Source organism: Carica papaya, chromosome 4, assembly GCF_054855325.1.
Source record: "Carica papaya isolate Zhongbai chromosome 4, ASM5485532v1, whole genome shotgun sequence".
In the NCBI taxonomy this organism is placed as follows: domain Eukaryota; kingdom Viridiplantae; phylum Streptophyta; class Magnoliopsida; order Brassicales; family Caricaceae; genus Carica; species Carica papaya.
Genome location: NC_142312.1, coordinates 2,739,267 through 2,753,679, shown reverse-complemented (window position 1 = coordinate 2,753,679; position 14,413 = coordinate 2,739,267). Strand labels below are relative to the sequence as shown.

Genomic DNA, 14,413 nt, shown 5'->3' with positions numbered 1-14,413 from the left:
AATTTACGTACACAGACACATATGTATACCATATACGCTGACTGTACTTACAGTGTAGTGTATAATATACATGTGTGTGTGTGTGCAGATATTATTGTAATATAGATAGATGTTGATGATATAAAAACATTAAAACCTGGGTCCCTCCTTGTCTGTGTCTCTTTATATCTCTCTCTTATTATATTGGTTTCTGTAATCTCTCTCCATTCGCATTTGACGACAACGTGGACTGCAGGTGCTGACTGGTATTTCGCCATTTTATTAGCTTATAAAGCTACCAGACAACAACTCTTCTCACCCCTCCTCTCCTATACTCTCTTACCATTCATCTCTCTTTCTCTCTGAGCTTCTTCTTATTCAAAAACTATATTATTACATTTCATATCCCTCTCAGTTTACTATTTGGCTTCTTCTTCTTCTTCTTCTCTCTCTCAAACCCTCTTGAACTATAAACTCATATCAATAATATCGATAATATCCCCTCATCACCACCCCCACACTCCTGCTCTCTATCAGTCCTCTTAGCAATCAGCTCCTACTTTGTTCATCTTTTTAGTTCGTCCGTCAATCCTGTCTATCGATATCTTGTTTTTGTCTTGATTTGGCCGGTACTGTTGTTGTTTCATTCGTTTTTTCGGGTCAATCTGATTGATCTTTTATTGGAAATAGAGTTTCTGATTTTGTGGGTGAAGGGAGATTAGGTAATTACCCATTTGCACGAGAGAGGAAAGAAAGAAAGATTTCGAGAGATGATGCACAGATGCAGTAGCTCTCATGGAAACATGGTGGGTCCTTGTTCATGTGGTCTGTTTCATACCCAAAGCAACTCTTTCTCCATGTTGTTTTCTATGCCCAACCAGTACCACAAATCTTTTGATGAAACAGACATGTATCCCTTTACGACGTCGTCTTCCCCTTCTTCCTCATCTGGAGTTGACTGCACTCTCTCTCTTGGCACCCCGTCAACTCGTCTAAGCGAAGACGTCGACGAGAAAAGAATCCGCCATGAAAAACGCTCTACTGCTTCCTGCATGTCAAACTTATGCTGGGATTTATTGCAGCCCAATAATAAAACTGCAGTCTCTTATGCACCGCAGTCTTTTAAGTCAAACAGCCGTGGGAACAACAGCAATGGCGGCGGCTCCGGCAGCGATCCGCTCCTCGCTCGCCGATGTGCCAACTGTGACACCACTTCTACACCGCTTTGGAGAAACGGACCTAGAGGCCCTAAGGTACTCATTTTTATTCTTTTTTACACGTACGCCGACATTGTAGTCTTTTTTTTTCATTCTTTTCCCTTTTTTGACCGCCATGGAATTCGTGTTGCAGAAGAAGAACAAAAAAAATGATTAGCTCTTCTTTTTCTCGAGTTGATTTTGCTTTTTGCATTAATGTGTTTTCTTTCATTGTTTCAAATTATTTGCAGTCACTTTGCAATGCATGTGGAATTCGGTTTAAGAAGGAAGAGAGAAGAGCTACGGCTGCAAATGCCAACGCTACAGCTGCACCAGGAGTAATAGACCAGCACCATGCTTACCACAATAATGGTGGCTCTTGGGTTCAGCACCACACACAGTCTCAGAGAATGCCGTGCTTTTCTCCGGCGAATGAATTCAGGTTCATCGAAGACGGCGATCGAGAAGCTGCAGACACCGCCATTCCTTTCCTTTCGTGGAGACTCAACGTTACAGACAGACCAAGCCTCGTCCATGATTTCACAAGATAAAAAAAAAAAAAAAACACAGAAAGAAAGAAAACGACGTTGGTCAAGACTCCAGATATATCATAAATCATATATATATATATATATGTGCTGCAGTGCATTACGTAGTAGTACTAATTATATTCGTGACCACAACAGAGTTATATCATTACGAAGGTGACGGTGACATGGCGATCGATTTCGTTTGAATTAGGTTCGAGTGATGACGATGGTTAATGTGGTCTAGTGTCGTCGAAATTCTTTACTTTTTTTTTTTCTTCGTTTTGATTTCCTTTTGATTAACTTCTTTATTTTCTTTTTCCTTTTTTAATTTTCTCCATAGATGGAGTGAAAACGGGATAATTCTATGTTCCTTAAGCTTGCTTCTTTTTTTTTTTTTTTTTTAAAGATTTCCTCTCTTTCAGTTTCATATATGAGCTTTCCTGGTTGTTTTCCCTTTTATTTAGTTAATTCATATTGAACGTCAGCTTCCTTGTGAGATGACTGTATATCGCGGCGATGATGATGATGATGATGAGAGAACCGTTTGATCAGTTATATAATATTACGTCGTACAGATCGTACGGTTACTATCATGTTTCCTCTCGTAACCTATATGTACATGTGTGTGTGTGTGTACAAGAACTGGGAGTTTACTTCACTTCATTTGGGAAGTGAAACTATACATGTTTTCTCTCTGATTTTCAAAGTGCAGTTTTTCGTAAAGGACAAGATTTTAACTGAACAATACTTTTGCGTAAATACTGGGACGTTTTTGTCAAAGTTTTACTGTGAATAGGCTATCCATAAACTTGCAATTTAGAGGGGGTAGATTAATTAGATAAATTTTCATTGGTGCCTAATTTAAATTAATTTATCTCTTAACGTATCAGTTAAAATTAAATAATTTTTTTCCCCTCTAATTATCTCTCTTATACTTTAATTATAAAATAGTAATATGAAACAACTTCAGATTTCGTTTGTAAAACTTAGTCATTTAATTAGCGTGTTGTAAGTTATAGGCAGTTATTATATAATGCTTAATTCACTACATTAAAAGTTTAATTTATAAATATATTAATAAATTAATAATTTATCTCAACTAAACATGATATATCATATTAAAATAAATACGTCTCTTTAACTAAAATAATTATAACCGAATAAACAATTTGGTATAATTTTTTATTAATAAAAAAATAATAATATAAGATATTTGAACCAAATGTAATATTAGTTTATTATAACTCGTTTAAATAATGTAAAATATATTTAGGTTTATTTATAAGAACAAGTCAAATGAATTTGAATTGTTAAACCTTTTTTTTAAAAAAAAATTATAAATACTATATTATATTTTTTAATTTATTGTAATTATTACGATTAAAAAAATTTAATAAATATGAATATATTTATTTTGTTCCTATATGTCATAATTCATCAAAACAAAATCGAACATAATTATCACAATTTTACTAACTATAACGTATTTGTACACTTTTATAAAGAATATTACCTTAATGTTACTAATAACTATATTTTACAAAACTAAATGTTTAAAATAACAAATTAATTTAACTATATTTATGCAAATAAAAATTCTTAAACAAATATAATTCTTATAAAAAGAGCTTACATATCTTTTCCAAATAATTAATTTATATTTTTTATTTAACCATTACAAAATATTTTTTTAAAAAATATCATGACGTGCATATTTGTACAAAATTTAAATTAATTAAAATAATTTTACTAACACACAAATAAATTAAATTTATTATTTATTTAATTAAATATTACAATTTAATTACTTTAAATTTATAATTTTTAAATATAGTGCCATGTTAGCTTCAACGTGTTTCTGAACCGGAGAAGGAGTGCGGTTCAGTACGTAATTAATAGTTTTGTCATATTATGCTCAGCTGTGTTTTAATCTTGACCGTCAAATTTTTATTTTTCAAATTTAAGAAAAGAACGTATCGTAATTAATTTTCTTCTCTGCTGTGGGAATTTTTTTTTATGGTCAAACCAGAAATCATTCCTAATTCCAGCATAAAGTCCCCACATGGCAGATGGAAAAGATATACACCAAATGTTTTAATACTTGGTAACATATTAAAAAATTCATGTGCTATTTAAAATTTTAAAAAAGTAATTTTATAAAAGTAAAAAAATTAATATTATTATATATGAAAAAAAAGGTAAATAAAGTTTTTAACTGGTTACTTTAACTAAATAAATTTAACTGCTATGAAATATATTGCTAGTAAATTTTTTTGGGCTTCGTGTAAGTTTAGGCTGTAAAATTTGGGCTTAGTTACCGTCAAGTTAGAAAAAGGCCCAAGGACTTTAAGCCCATTCTAAAAATTTGCGCATAATTTTATATATATTTTTATATAGATTTAATTTAATTTTTACGTAATAAAAAATTATTGAGAAATAAATAAAAATAAAATGTATGACTTAAAAAATCGACTTTGAATGGAAAGAGAAGTGATATATATCATAGAAATTAAAATTTTAAAAATTAAAATCGAAATAAAAAATTATAATTAAATTAAATATTTAATAACAATATAATTGTTATTTAAAATTTCTTTAAAAAGTAATTTCAATAAACAAACTCGCTCCCTTTTACCAACGAATTTACGGATTTAATTGTTAAATTTATCACAAACTGTTTCATGGCACCGGCCCTGAACACTGGCCTTCTACTTCTGCCTCTAATAAACCCCTCACCCGCCACCTTTTACTCTGTTAAACCCTAATTACCTGTTGGCTAACCGGGCAACCGTTACGCTTCGCTTAAGCTCAAATCTTCACTGCGGAGCCAAAGAGAAGAATAATGGATGCTGATGCTAAATTCGCAGACTCGTTGGACTTGAAAGTGACAGAGCTGCTCAAAGAGGTCCAGTTCGACTACAGTTCTGCTTTCACCAAACTCGTCGATGACACAGTTTCATCGATTAAAGAAGTAATCGATAACATCCCCGAAAATTTTCAGGTCTGTCCATCCTCTCTCTCTCTCTCTCTCTCTCTCTCTCTCTCTCTCTTTCACACACGCACACACCCCTTAATTCTCACCACTGTTTGGTTGCCGAGAGAAACAAAAAACAATGGAGGTTAAATACAGTTGTTTATTTACTTTGTCAGGTCACGGGGGATTTGGCTCCGGGTTTTGTAAGCGATATTAGCGCAGATAAAGTAGAATTCAACTTTAAGAAGCCAAAGTCAGTTGAAATCGGTGGTAGTTATGCAATACGTTGCATTGCAAAGCCTCATGCCACTGTAGATCTTTTAGTTCGTATGCCAAAGGTAGCTTTGCAGCCATATTGTTATTTTAAATGTTTGCAAACTGAGCTGGTCAAGTTCGTCTAGAAGTAATGCAAAGTTCTCTGTTTGTTCTTTTTTGGAACTTAATTTGGGGCAGGAATGTTTCAATGAGAAAGACTATCTAAATTACCGGTACCATGCCAAAAGATGCCTTTACCTATGTGTAATTAAGAAACATTTGATGTCATCTTCCCCCATTCAGAAGGTTGAGTGGTCTACCCTACAGAACGAGGCTCGCAAACCTGTTTTAGTAGTCTATCCGGGTTTGTTTATCTCTTAGCTACTAATAGTTGCTTTCTTTGTTTCTCCATATTGTCATAAATGATGAGGCTATTTTTGCTATACTGCCACTAATTCTGTTGTTTTAAAAATGATTGTCAAATGGTATTGTAGTCAAGACATTGGCTGATGTTCCTGGGTTTTTTGTGAGGATAATTCCTACGGCAACATCATTGTTTAATGTTTCAAAATTGAATTTGAAGCGAAACAATGTCCGAGCGCTAAATCAAGGTGCTAGCTAATCTCTAGTCCCAGCTTGATGTTCTTTGTGCTGATTTTTACACAATGTTCTATTATGCAATAGCCATGTAATATAATCTCATTTCTATTATGCTGTATCTTAAAGGGGGTGATCCTCTACCTACCCCAAAGTATAATAGTAGCATTTTGGAAGACATGTTTATAGAGAACAATGCAGAACTTCTAAAGAAAAACTTCTTGGGGTGGAAGGAACTGAGAGAGGCTTTAATTCTGCTGAAGGTATGCAATTAAACCTTTTGATAATTGAAATCTTCCTGCAACTGAAATAAACTGGGACTAAAAAATATAATTTCCTACTTGTTGCAGATTTGGGCTCGGCAGAGAAGTTCAATATATTCCTATGATTGCTTAAATGGGTTTATAATCTCTATTTTACTTTCCTACCTTGCAACTCAAGATAAGATTAACTGTTCCTTGAAGGCATTTGATATATTTAGAGTTGGGTTGGACTTCATTGGTATGTTTATTTTCACTTCTACTTTCTTTCTCATTTTCTTTACCGTTAATTATTACAATTTTTCTTGTCATAACTGAGGATTCTTATTCCTTAATATTAATTGTTAAAAGAAGAGTAACTGTCCATTAGTTATGTGGAGGCTATGATGTAATTATTCTATTGCCAATTGTAAAAGTTTATGTCAGACAAGAGACAAACTCATCTAGTTCAACTAGTTAAAGTTTTTATTTAGTGATGTATGCAAATAGTGGATGTACTTTTACTATCAGCTCTGTTGAGTTATGAAGTGTCATATTTTACGTTTCTTGGTCAAAAGAAGAACTGAAAGCAACATATCTGTATGCCAATATTGCATTTCTGTTTGGCAGTTTATGGAGAGTTTGTGAATTATGCTTTTTCCTCCTTGTTGTTCCATGTACTACTTGGACAGAATTAGTATGGTGCCTGATTTCTTAGATCTGATATCAGCAATTGGATGCTTTCTTGTGGCTGTGTAAGAATGTTAATACTCTTCTCATCAAATGTAATGCTAATTACCTTTCGACTATGGGGTAGTAAGCTTTTCTGTGAATTACAGAAAATAAACATGGCTAATTACTACCAAAACGAGAAATATCTTAGGTTTATGAGCATGAGTTCTGTCATAGAAACTTACGTGTGTCAAATAATTTGATTTGGAAGGGCTATGATTGACACGAGGCATCCTCTTCTTAAAAGAAAAGTTGGCTCTTCCAGATTTTAAAACATAAAATTCTTTTACGGGAAGTTAAAAGATGGGAATTATAGGAGTTGGTGCCACACTGTTCAATTGTTTCTATCATTACATTTACTATTGTTATTCTTGGCAGCCACTTCCAAATTATGGGAGCGAGGGCTTTATTTTCCACCACAGGATCAGAACCGCGTTCCAAAGGAGGTATATTGGTTCCTGATTCTTTGTGATACTATAGTGTTTTTATCTCACTTTTAATTGTTTCAATGATATGCCTCTAATGCCATTCCTATTCATGTTGATGTTGCTCCCTCGTGTCCTTCACCTCCCCTCATCTTGGAATTAACATTTAATTTAATTTATTAAATGAGATATTAATTGCCAAACACAAAGAGGCATTAAAATGACTGATTAAGTATGTTTATCAGGTTTTAGATGTGGCATCAGAATTAGTTGTCCATTAGAGAAGCAAACTATGGTTGATGAATGGGGCAATGCTTGGAAAATTATTTTATATCATTGCAAGTACTTTGCTGAGTTTCCTGGTTATTTTATGTCGTTCAAATGTGGGATATGCCATTCTATATTTGCATTTGTAACGTGTAAATATAATTGGGACCTTTATTTTCCAGGAAAAGAAGCAACAAAGGGAATCATTTCCAGTGGTTATATGTGATTCTTCTACACATATGAATTTGGCTTTCCGGATGACCAGAATTGGATTCTTGGAGGTAATGTTAGCTGCCATGGGAGCCCATTTGTCAAACTAGTTAAAATACAAATGTTGGATTCGTTGCTTCAAAGTATTTTTATTTATTTTGTGTATTCCTTTCCCTAACATGTAGCTCCAAGATGAGGCTGCTTTGACACTTAAATGCATGACGAATTGTAGAGATGGGGGCTTTGAAGAGATTTTCACGATGAAGATTGACTATCCTGCAAAATATGATTATTGCATAAGGTATGTTGTTTGGTATGGTTCTTCTATTTGTTATCGGTTGCTTGATGGCGATGAAAAGAGGCGATTTAGATTGTAGCGTAGATGGATGGTCCCTTTGCCCCCCATTTGTTTTTTGATTTAATCAGATGGACTGTTGTGCTTGAGTATCTTTTCTCTCTTACTGGAAAATCAACCTTTCTTTCATGCTTCAATTGTTGTTACAGCATGGCTTATTTGTTGCTACTGTAGCCATAATTGTTGCATAATATTTTTGTGTGGAATAACTCGCTTGCATCATGACGTGATGTCCTAATATCATCATTCTTTTTGATTCAACAATTCCTTTTTTGAAACTAGCTGATTCACAATGAATTTTAAATTCCATGTAATCTGACCTCAGTAATTCCGACTTGCATTTTAGCTAAAGTTTGTCCTATTACCATTCTATGGGTTGCTTGAAAATGCTGTAAATGCATTGCTAAATAATAGAGAACTACAGTTTCTGTTTTGCAAAATAACTAATTCTTCTTGCTAGTTGATTCCATGACATTGTTTTGTTGGGCCACTCTTTGGCATGCTATTTTGCCATGGTTGCCTTTTCAGATTGAATCTCAGGGAAAATCGTCAGGTCTATGCATCAGGATTTTGTTTGGACGATGAATGTTGGAGATTGTATGAACAGAAAGTTCATAATCTGCTATGTCAAGGGTTGGGAGATAGAGCGAAATTGATTCGTGTTATCTGGAGAAATAGTATCGCTGAATGGAATGTAGAAGATGTATGGAAGCAATTGTAGCATTTCAACGTGTGATTTTAATGATATATATTATGTTTCAATGCAACTTGTTCTAATTTTTGTTTTTAGTGATTCAGGGTTTATCAACACTTGATAGATCACCATTACTTGTTGGAATTTCTATAAGCTCCATAGAGAAAGCCTTTAGGGTGGTTGATATCGGGCAAAATGCAGAAAACAAAGAAGAGGTAATTGTGATGTTTTAAATTGATTTTGAAGTTACTTGACTCATGCTGATTACATGTACTATACTAGGCTCTGAAGTTCCGGAGGTTTTGGGGTGAAAAGGCAGAGCTTCGGAGATTTAAAGATGGTACCATTGCCGAAAGCACAGGTGTGACTTTGATCATGCTTCTATTAGTTGTTACAATTTGGTTTGGTTGTGCGAAGTTGATTACCTGAAAAGTTTACTTTCTGACTTTGTAGTATGGGAGACTGAGCAATGGTCAAGGCATCTTATTTTGAAAAAAATCGTTGAGTATGTACTTCTGCGGCATCTTTCTCTCTCTAAAGAGAACATTGTTCAAATAGTGGATCAGCTTGACTTTTCTTTGATATATGGTGCCAAAGGTAATGCTGCTGGCCACCATATGCATAGTTCTTGTGATTCTTTATTTTATGTTTGTCTCTTTTTCTTTTTTTGTTTTTCATCCTCGTGGAACTATAACAATTTAATGAAGTAACAATGTTATTACAAATATCAGATCCTGTATCATGTTCTGGAGCTTTAATTGGGGCATTTGAACTTCTTTCAAAGCGCTTGCGGCTTATTGATGATATTCCCTTGGGAGTATCTAGTGTTCAGCCTTTAGATTCAGGTATTCCTTTTAGTTTTTCCTTTTTTGCAGGAAAAACTTCTAACTTTCCTTCTTCCCTTTGTCAAATTTGTTTTATTTAGCATATTTTCTGGATGATGTGACGGTACTGTACTTGTGCCATACAAGCACGTATACATGTGTACTCTGATGAATTGTTCTTAGATTTGGTAGACCTGTTGTCTCTGCTTATAATTTAGTGCTAAGGTTCTGAACTTCTTTAACTGGCTAATAGAAATGCTGCATCTTTATCATTTCCCACAGCTTTCAGGTTTACATCTGTCTTCCCTCCTGAACCTCATCCACTGGCTAGGGAGAAGGTTGATACATCGAGGCTGCATAAGCTCCCTCAGTCCTGTATTCAGGCACTGGATGTTATGATTCAGGCAGGACATACTGCTTACCAGTAAATGTTTGCATACCTTATTTATATGTTTTTCTAAATAAGGATTCTGAAAACTTTTTTGCTTGTTCTGATGCAGTTGGAAGGTTCTGGTAATTGGCCAATGGATGATTTGGCAATTGAGAAAACTAAATCTGCTTTCCTTCTTAAAATTGCAGAGAGGTGGGTAAGGCTGTTGCTTTGTTTTATGTGGTATCTCTTATGCAAAACTTGCTGTATCTATATTTTTTTTGCTTGCGATAGCTTAACTAAGTCTGGTATTGTGACAGTCTTCAAAATAGTTGGGGGATAACATGTTCTGCAACTGAGGATAATGTTGTTGTTTTCATGTCCGGGTATGCGTTTTGCCTTAAGATTTGGCACGAGAGAGGCCTGAATTTGGTGAAGAAAGAAAGTAAGATATCTCATTCTGCTTCATACAAGTTTTTATTTTTGAATATGCTGATTAACCCACAAAAGCTGTCTTATTAAACTTATGTTAAAATGTAGCTGGAAATGGTCCGGTGAAGAGGGTTCCTTCAATGGATCGGAAACTGTTTCTTTGTAGTCAGCATGCGAGCATGATCAATGGATTGCAGGGTCGTTACCCAGTGTATGGGCCAGTTGTTAGGTAATGGTTTGATTTCTTTCTCTAGGTTATTCCGTCAACCTGGCAATTTGTTTCTAATTTTCTTATGGTTCATTCTTAACTCTGTGTATCTCTAACATTTATGAAGGCTTGCAAAACGCTGGGTTTCTTCACATCTCTTTTCGGCTTGCTTAGCAGAGGAGGCTATTGAACTGTTGGTTGCTTACCTCTTTTTGAAGCCTTTTCCATTTACTGTTCCTTGCTCACGTATCACTGGATTTTTAAGGTTTGGCTTTCTTTTTATGTGATACACGTAATCAGAATACTACATTGGGCTAAAATTTTATGTTGTAATACATAGCTTGGCGTTTTCTCATTTTATACCATGAATACTGAACTTAATTATGGAGTTGTTGATGATCCTCTCAACCAGTGTGTATCATTAGCTTTTCTGGATGTGCTATGAACCTGTTTCTGTGTGTGAGGACCAAATCTGGTGGAAACTTTGGAATAATGGATTTTTCTCTGTCCAATCATACTACAAATTCCTATATAGAAAGAATGGTGAGGGTAGGGTTATTTTCCTGGCAAACCAAATCTGGAAAACAAAAGCGCCCCCCCTTATTGCTTTCTTTGCTTGGGAAGCTTGTTGGCAACGAATTTTAACAATTGATAAACTGAAAATTAGAGGAAGGATCCTGGTTAATGGCTGCATCTGTTATCTTCAAGCTGAGGAAACTTGCAATCATCTACTTTTGTGGTGTCCGACTGTGCGCAGTTTGTGGTGTATGATTTATGAACTGTTGGGGATTGAGTGGGTAATTGCTGGATCTGTTAGAGAGGAAATTTGGGCTTGGGATGGACTATCTGTAAAAAATAAAACTGCAAACTTGATTCCATTGACAGTTTTTTGAGTCATATGGAATGAGGGAAATAGTAGGGTTTTTGATAATATTGAAAGTAGTATTAACATACTAAAAGATAAGTAGTTACATTATTTTGGGTCAATATTGTTACGTCATGACATTGTTAGTGATGTGGATTTTGAGAATGTCATTAATATACTAACACGGTTGTAAATCCTTTTTGTAAATAGGTGGTACCCCTCACTTGGTACCTTGTTTATATATATATACCTTACTTTTTTATTTAAAAAAAAATGAACCTGTTTCTTTGTTGCTACTAGTAACAGTTTTGTGCTCTGGTAACTGGCCTTTTCAAACAGGTTCTTGCGGCTATTAGCAGAATATGATTGGACGTTTTCTCCTCTGGTTGTGGACATAAATAATGATTTGAGCAGAAATGATGAGAAAGAGATAAATGTATGTCTTCAGTTTTGCACGTTATTATCCTGGCATACATATTTTACGTTTTTCCTTTGGGCTATAAAATTTTATTTAATGACCGCCTAATTTCATTTTCATTATTTAGGATAATTTCATGTCCAGTAGAAAGGCTAATGAGGAAAATAAGCAAAATATAAATGCACCAATGTTCTTGACTACGTCTTATGACAAGGCATCTGAAGCTTGGACAAGTTTCTCGCCGAACTCATTGGTTAGTAGTTTCTAGTAACTGAATTTGGCTGCATGATTTAACAAAATAAGTGTTGGGACCTTCTCTCTTTCTCTCTCTCCCCTGCCTTTGTCTCATTCCCAGGTGTTTTAATCATTTTATTGCTCTCTAATTTCTCCCCTTCTTCCTGACCATCAATGTCTGAGAATTCTGTAATACTGTTATCTTTAATGTTCAGGTCCTTTGAGACATCAAATTCTATCGTTTCATATCAATATTTGCTTTGGTTTTTCTGGTCTGTTCTTTGCTGACATATTGTGTATTATTGATGTAAAAGGAGCTCAAGAGGTTGGTGGCTTATGCTCGAAGCAGTACGAACTTGTTGAGTAATCTTGTATTACATGACCAGAGTGATTCTTATGGATGGGAGGTGAGATATACTTGACAGATATCATATTATGTATATGTTTCTTCATCAATGACTTCTAATGGCAAATTTTTCTGGCTTGCAGTGTCTTTTCCGGACACCTTTAAACAACTACGATGCAATAATTCTTCTCCACAGGGACAAATTACCTTATCCTCAACGTCTTCTCTTCCCATCAGAGCTGAACCAAGGTTGAGTTGGCAATGAATATTTTCTTTCTTTTATTTTTCACCAATATACATAAATAATGATAATCATGTGCAAAAATTTGGACAGGGAGTCATGTGGCTCATGGGAAAGCCAGCAAGAGTTTTCATCACTTCATATTACCTGGAGATTTAAAGACGAGCTCTGAGGAGTTGAAAAGTAAGCTCATGGTGAACTTTGATCCTCTGATGTCCTTTGCTGGGGATTTAGAGGTATGTTTGAGCACTTCCATCTTTAATTTTGGTCAAAGTACAACAAACCTGTGTTTTTTTTTTCCCAGGACACTTTGATCCCTGCGAGTTGGTGTTTTTTTCATCTAACATAAACTATTAGTTCTTTTTGGATGATATATCTCCACTTTGTTTGGGCTTGTAAGTATAATCATGTGAAATTTTATGTCTTAAAAAACTAATGGTTCTCTGAAAAATAACAAACCAAATCACTGAAACCTAATTGTGACACAAAAAGCTTCTGGATTGTAATGAGGCCAAACAAGAGGGGAAACTATAAATTTTCCTTTAACTTTTTTCTATGAAAACTTTATTTTCTTCACTTTCGCATGCCAAATATCTGCAGAAAGAGTTCATTACATTGAAGCTGTGGTATGATTCTCTGGGTGGTGATGCTATCGGTCTAACATGGGATGGAACTTATTCAAAGGTAAAATGAGCAATTATCCCAAATATCTCCTGCCAACTTAACCTGGATTCCTTCACAAAGTTTATTTAAAGGGATCGTGGAATTCACTACATGCTTATTGTTTCCAGAAACGAGAAAGAGACGAAGAAGGTGGAGAGGGGAAATATCCCATTGATGTTCTAAAAGCTGTGGGTGAAATTGGGAAAGGTTTTGTGAGAGAGATTTATTTGCTCAAAGCTCCTCGTCTCATGAAATAAATCTCTACTCTTACCGGCAGCCATCTTATTGACAAACCTGTTGTGATCTTTGATCAAGTTTTGACGTCGCTGATGTTAGCACAGAGGAGAATTGCTTTACACACGATTTTGCGGAATTGTATAGATGAAATAACCACTAAATGTATCATTTTTCATTATTTACAGGAAGTAGCTGATTGAGTTGAAACTATATTTTGCAATAATCAACAGTTTCCCAACAGAGAATCTTGCTGGCCAACATTTTCTCTGCTGCTTTGTAATTCCGTCGCGATTATTAGGCTATAATATTCAGCCTCCAGGAACTTTTCAAGGTGGGTCAAGTAACAATATGCCATGATAATGCTGTTGGTAAGTTACACATATGTTGATGTATATAATTAGATTCAAGAACGACCATGTTCAAATTTTTATACAAAGTCAGAATGTTACAATAAGCTTAATCTCACAAACACTGATTTATTTTAGTTTTCATTTGAACTGAAAATAAATCGAATGTTTGAAATAAATAAAAAAATGTTGCGAACTAAATTATAATTAAAAAAATATTAAATATTAAACTTAATTAATTTGATAATTTTTTTTAGTTATTGATAAATAAAAGTTAGTTATAATAGTTAATTCATAATTAAATTAATTTAAAATATATCTTTAGTTTAGAATAAATTTATATTTTATTTGTTAAGAAATAAATTTAAAAAATATTTAACTTAAATTTAATCATGAAACTATAATGTTATTAATATTAAAACTTTTATTTTATAAATGTAAACTTTAAATCTTTAAAAATTTACTAGCATGGGATATTTTAAATAAAATTCAAAATGTATTAACTTAAATTTTTATTAAAATTTTATAAGAGTTTATTTATGAAAAATACTAAATGTTTATTTTGAATATACATTTCTCCACTTTTTGACTAGCGATCAAATATTTATTTTTAATAAATTTAATAAAAAAATTAGTTTTAAATATAGATTTAGAGAATATTAATTTTAAAAATTATAATTTAACGACTAAAAATATTGTTAGGAGTTATATTTTAAGTAATATTATTCGAAAATACTCTGGTGGGAGAAAATAAAAAATCTTTTAATTTAAGTAA

The 14,413-nt window shown here is 33.7% G+C and overlaps 2 protein-coding genes across 2 annotated transcripts; both read left to right on the top strand.

Moving 5' to 3' along the window:
• The first annotated feature begins 276 nt into the window (after positions 1 to 276).
• On the top strand, positions 277 to 2,313 carry LOC110822356 (GATA transcription factor 18-like). Its single transcript, XM_022052456.2, has 2 exons — positions 277 to 1,232; positions 1,427 to 2,313. Exons 1-2 carry the CDS (start codon positions 750 to 752, stop codon positions 1,724 to 1,726), a joined length of 783 nt encoding a protein of 260 aa, XP_021908148.1. The 5' UTR covers positions 277 to 749; the 3' UTR covers positions 1,727 to 2,313.
• A 2,045-nt stretch (positions 2,314 to 4,358) lies between these two features.
• Positions 4,359 to 13,621, top strand: LOC110822252 (nucleolar protein). The gene is made up of 26 exons (XM_088217330.1): positions 4,359 to 4,706; positions 4,856 to 5,017; positions 5,133 to 5,298; positions 5,429 to 5,545; positions 5,661 to 5,794; positions 5,882 to 6,032; positions 6,881 to 6,948; positions 7,377 to 7,475; positions 7,590 to 7,705; positions 8,288 to 8,462; positions 8,558 to 8,668; positions 8,736 to 8,814; positions 8,907 to 9,050; positions 9,185 to 9,298; positions 9,560 to 9,681; positions 9,778 to 9,860; positions 9,968 to 10,092; positions 10,188 to 10,308; positions 10,415 to 10,552; positions 11,492 to 11,588; positions 11,698 to 11,823; positions 12,119 to 12,211; positions 12,294 to 12,399; positions 12,485 to 12,627; positions 12,992 to 13,075; positions 13,183 to 13,621. Exons 1-26 carry the CDS (start codon positions 4,548 to 4,550, stop codon positions 13,309 to 13,311), a joined length of 3,162 nt encoding a protein of 1,053 aa, XP_088073456.1. The 5' UTR covers positions 4,359 to 4,547; the 3' UTR covers positions 13,312 to 13,621.
• The last annotated feature ends 792 nt before the right edge of the window (positions 13,622 to 14,413 follow it).

Bases quoted from the DNA above. Each gene is read 5' to 3' on its own strand.
- LOC110822356 (XM_022052456.2), top strand. From the start codon at position 750: ATGATGCACAGATGCAGTAGCTCTCATGGAAACATGGTGGGTCCTTGT. The intron at 1,233-1,426 runs GTACTCATTTTT...AATTATTTGCAG, and splicing joins ACGGACCTAGAGGCCCTAAG to TCACTTTGCAATGCATGTGG.
- LOC110822252 (XM_088217330.1), top strand. From the start codon at position 4,548: ATGGATGCTGATGCTAAATTCGCAGACTCGTTGGACTTGAAAGTGACA. The intron at 10,553-11,491 runs GTTTGGCTTTCT...CTTTTCAAACAG, and splicing joins CGTATCACTGGATTTTTAAG to GTTCTTGCGGCTATTAGCAG. The intron at 11,824-12,118 runs GTTAGTAGTTTC...TTGATGTAAAAG, and splicing joins GTTTCTCGCCGAACTCATTG to GAGCTCAAGAGGTTGGTGGC.